This window comes from Buceros rhinoceros, unplaced genomic scaffold (genome assembly GCF_000710305.1).
Source record: "Buceros rhinoceros silvestris isolate BGI_N320 unplaced genomic scaffold, ASM71030v1 scaffold2051, whole genome shotgun sequence".
In the NCBI taxonomy this organism is placed as follows: Eukaryota; Metazoa; Chordata; class Aves; order Bucerotiformes; family Bucerotidae; genus Buceros; species Buceros rhinoceros.
Genome location: NW_010393452.1, coordinates 5,465 through 7,164, shown reverse-complemented (window position 1 = coordinate 7,164; position 1,700 = coordinate 5,465). Strand labels below are relative to the sequence as shown.

Sequence of the window (1,700 nt, the reverse complement as noted above, 5' to 3'; positions counted from 1 at the left end):
TGGTGTATGGCGGTGCAGGGCGTGCCGTGGCCGAGCCCTGGCAGAAGCTCGCTGGGGTGTGTGGAGGGACTGGTCATTCTCACCCATGGTGCTGCTCTGGTCCAACAAGCCAGGTCAGCCGTGAAGTCACCTGCCATCCCAGGGCGGGTCACGTCATCCCCACTGTCGTTCTGGTTTCATTTCCTAAAGGGACCTGCCCTGGAGCAGCTCCTCTTGGCTGAGTCTTCTCCCGTTCAGCCCAGTGTCATCTCTAAAGTATTGAAGTCATGAGCCTTCTTGGAACAGTTTAGTACAAAGTGACTAATAAACTGTCCTGAGCGAGCCCCTGAAACCTGGTGTCTGTGTTCCCTCCCAGCGGAGACCGAGCCTCATGAAGGGAAGAGGAAGGTGGAATCCCTTTGGCCTATCTTCAGAATCCACCACCAGAAAACGCGTTACATCTTCGATCTCTTCTACAAACGAAAAGCCATCAGCAGAGGTGAGGAGCGCGGGCGCTTTGCCCCAGGCAGGGCAGAACGGCACAGAGTGAGGAGTGCCTGAACCAGGCCCTGCTGGGAAGGAGCAGGATCGGGTGTCCGGGCTGGGAAGATGGAGGGAAGGCTGGCGGCTGCCTGCCTTTAACTGCTAGTTACTACGGCTAGTAATTCCTGATTGTGAGTCTTCTAACGCTTCCTGGGAGCTTCTTGTGATGGTGTCTGCTCCTCTGCAGAGCTCTACGAGTACTGCATCAAGGAGGGATACGCCGACAAAAACCTGATTGCGAAGTGGAAGAAACAGGGTTACGAGAACCTCTGCTGCCTGCGCTGCATCCAGACCCGGGACACCAACTTTGGAACCAACTGCATCTGCAGGGTCCCCAAGAGCAAGCTGGAAGTGGTAAGAGTTCTCAGCGTGTTCCTCTGCTTGCCTGGACCCTCGCGGTGCCTGGTCTGACTGCTCCAGGGCAGGCACAGCAGAGGCTGTCCTTTCCCCTAGCTCTAAGATTTTCTCTCTTTGTAGAGAAAGAGTTGGAATCTAGTAGGTTCTAAAGTTTCTGGTGGCTTTGGTGGGAAACACCACCAAACTAGATGGTGGAGACCCTTCCCACGCAGACCCGTGCTCTGTCTTGACGCTGGTCCGTGGCTGAAGCCCCCTCCTCGTGCTTCTCTTCCAGGGGCGAATCATTGAGTGCACCCACTGTGGATGCAGAGGCTGCTCCGGGTGAAGCCTTCAGCCACCAGACCACGTTCTGAACGCTGAGGACCTCGTCCTACACGATGGACTATGAGTGCAGTTACAGCCGCCTTCTGCTGTCTCTCTGTGTAGCCATTAAACCAGCAACATGCTCGTATCGTATATAGAGTGGTGGTTCTTGTGGAGTAGGATTGGTGTAGCCGTTTATTTTAAAATAAAATCTGCCCTCCCCAGAATGATGAGACCTCTGGCCATACATTTCTATGCCCCTCATCTCCTGTGGGGTGTGTTTTGGCTGGTGTTTGCTCTACACACCGTGTTCTAAGTGTGGGCTGGTTTTTAACCGGCTCTCATCCCTCTTTCTCCACAAACCGAATTTAAAAGGCTGGGTGGAAAAGAAAGAATACAGTTCTGAAATGTCCAGTCTGGTTCAAGCTCTCCCCAGTCTTGTGCAGGAGGAATTGAATCTCCCCAGAGCTCTCTGCTAAGGTTTTTACCACAGAATTGGTGTGTAGATCCATTCAGGA

At 53.5% G+C, this 1,700-nt stretch overlaps 1 protein-coding gene across 1 annotated transcript in view; it reads left to right on the top strand.

Annotated features, from left to right (window-relative positions):
- The window catches only part of BUD31 (BUD31 homolog (S. cerevisiae)), a 1,709-nt gene extending 422 nt beyond the window's left edge, over nucleotides 1-1,287 (top strand). The window contains exons 2-4 of the mRNA XM_010144837.1: nucleotides 356-478; nucleotides 710-876; nucleotides 1,154-1,287. Of these exons, the coding sequence (XP_010143139.1) occupies nucleotides 356-478; nucleotides 710-876; nucleotides 1,154-1,204 (341 nt within the window). The 3' untranslated portion in view covers nucleotides 1,205-1,287. The remainder of the gene's footprint in view (nucleotides 1-355; nucleotides 479-709; nucleotides 877-1,153) is intronic.
- Nucleotides 1,288-1,700: the final 413 nt, after the last annotated feature.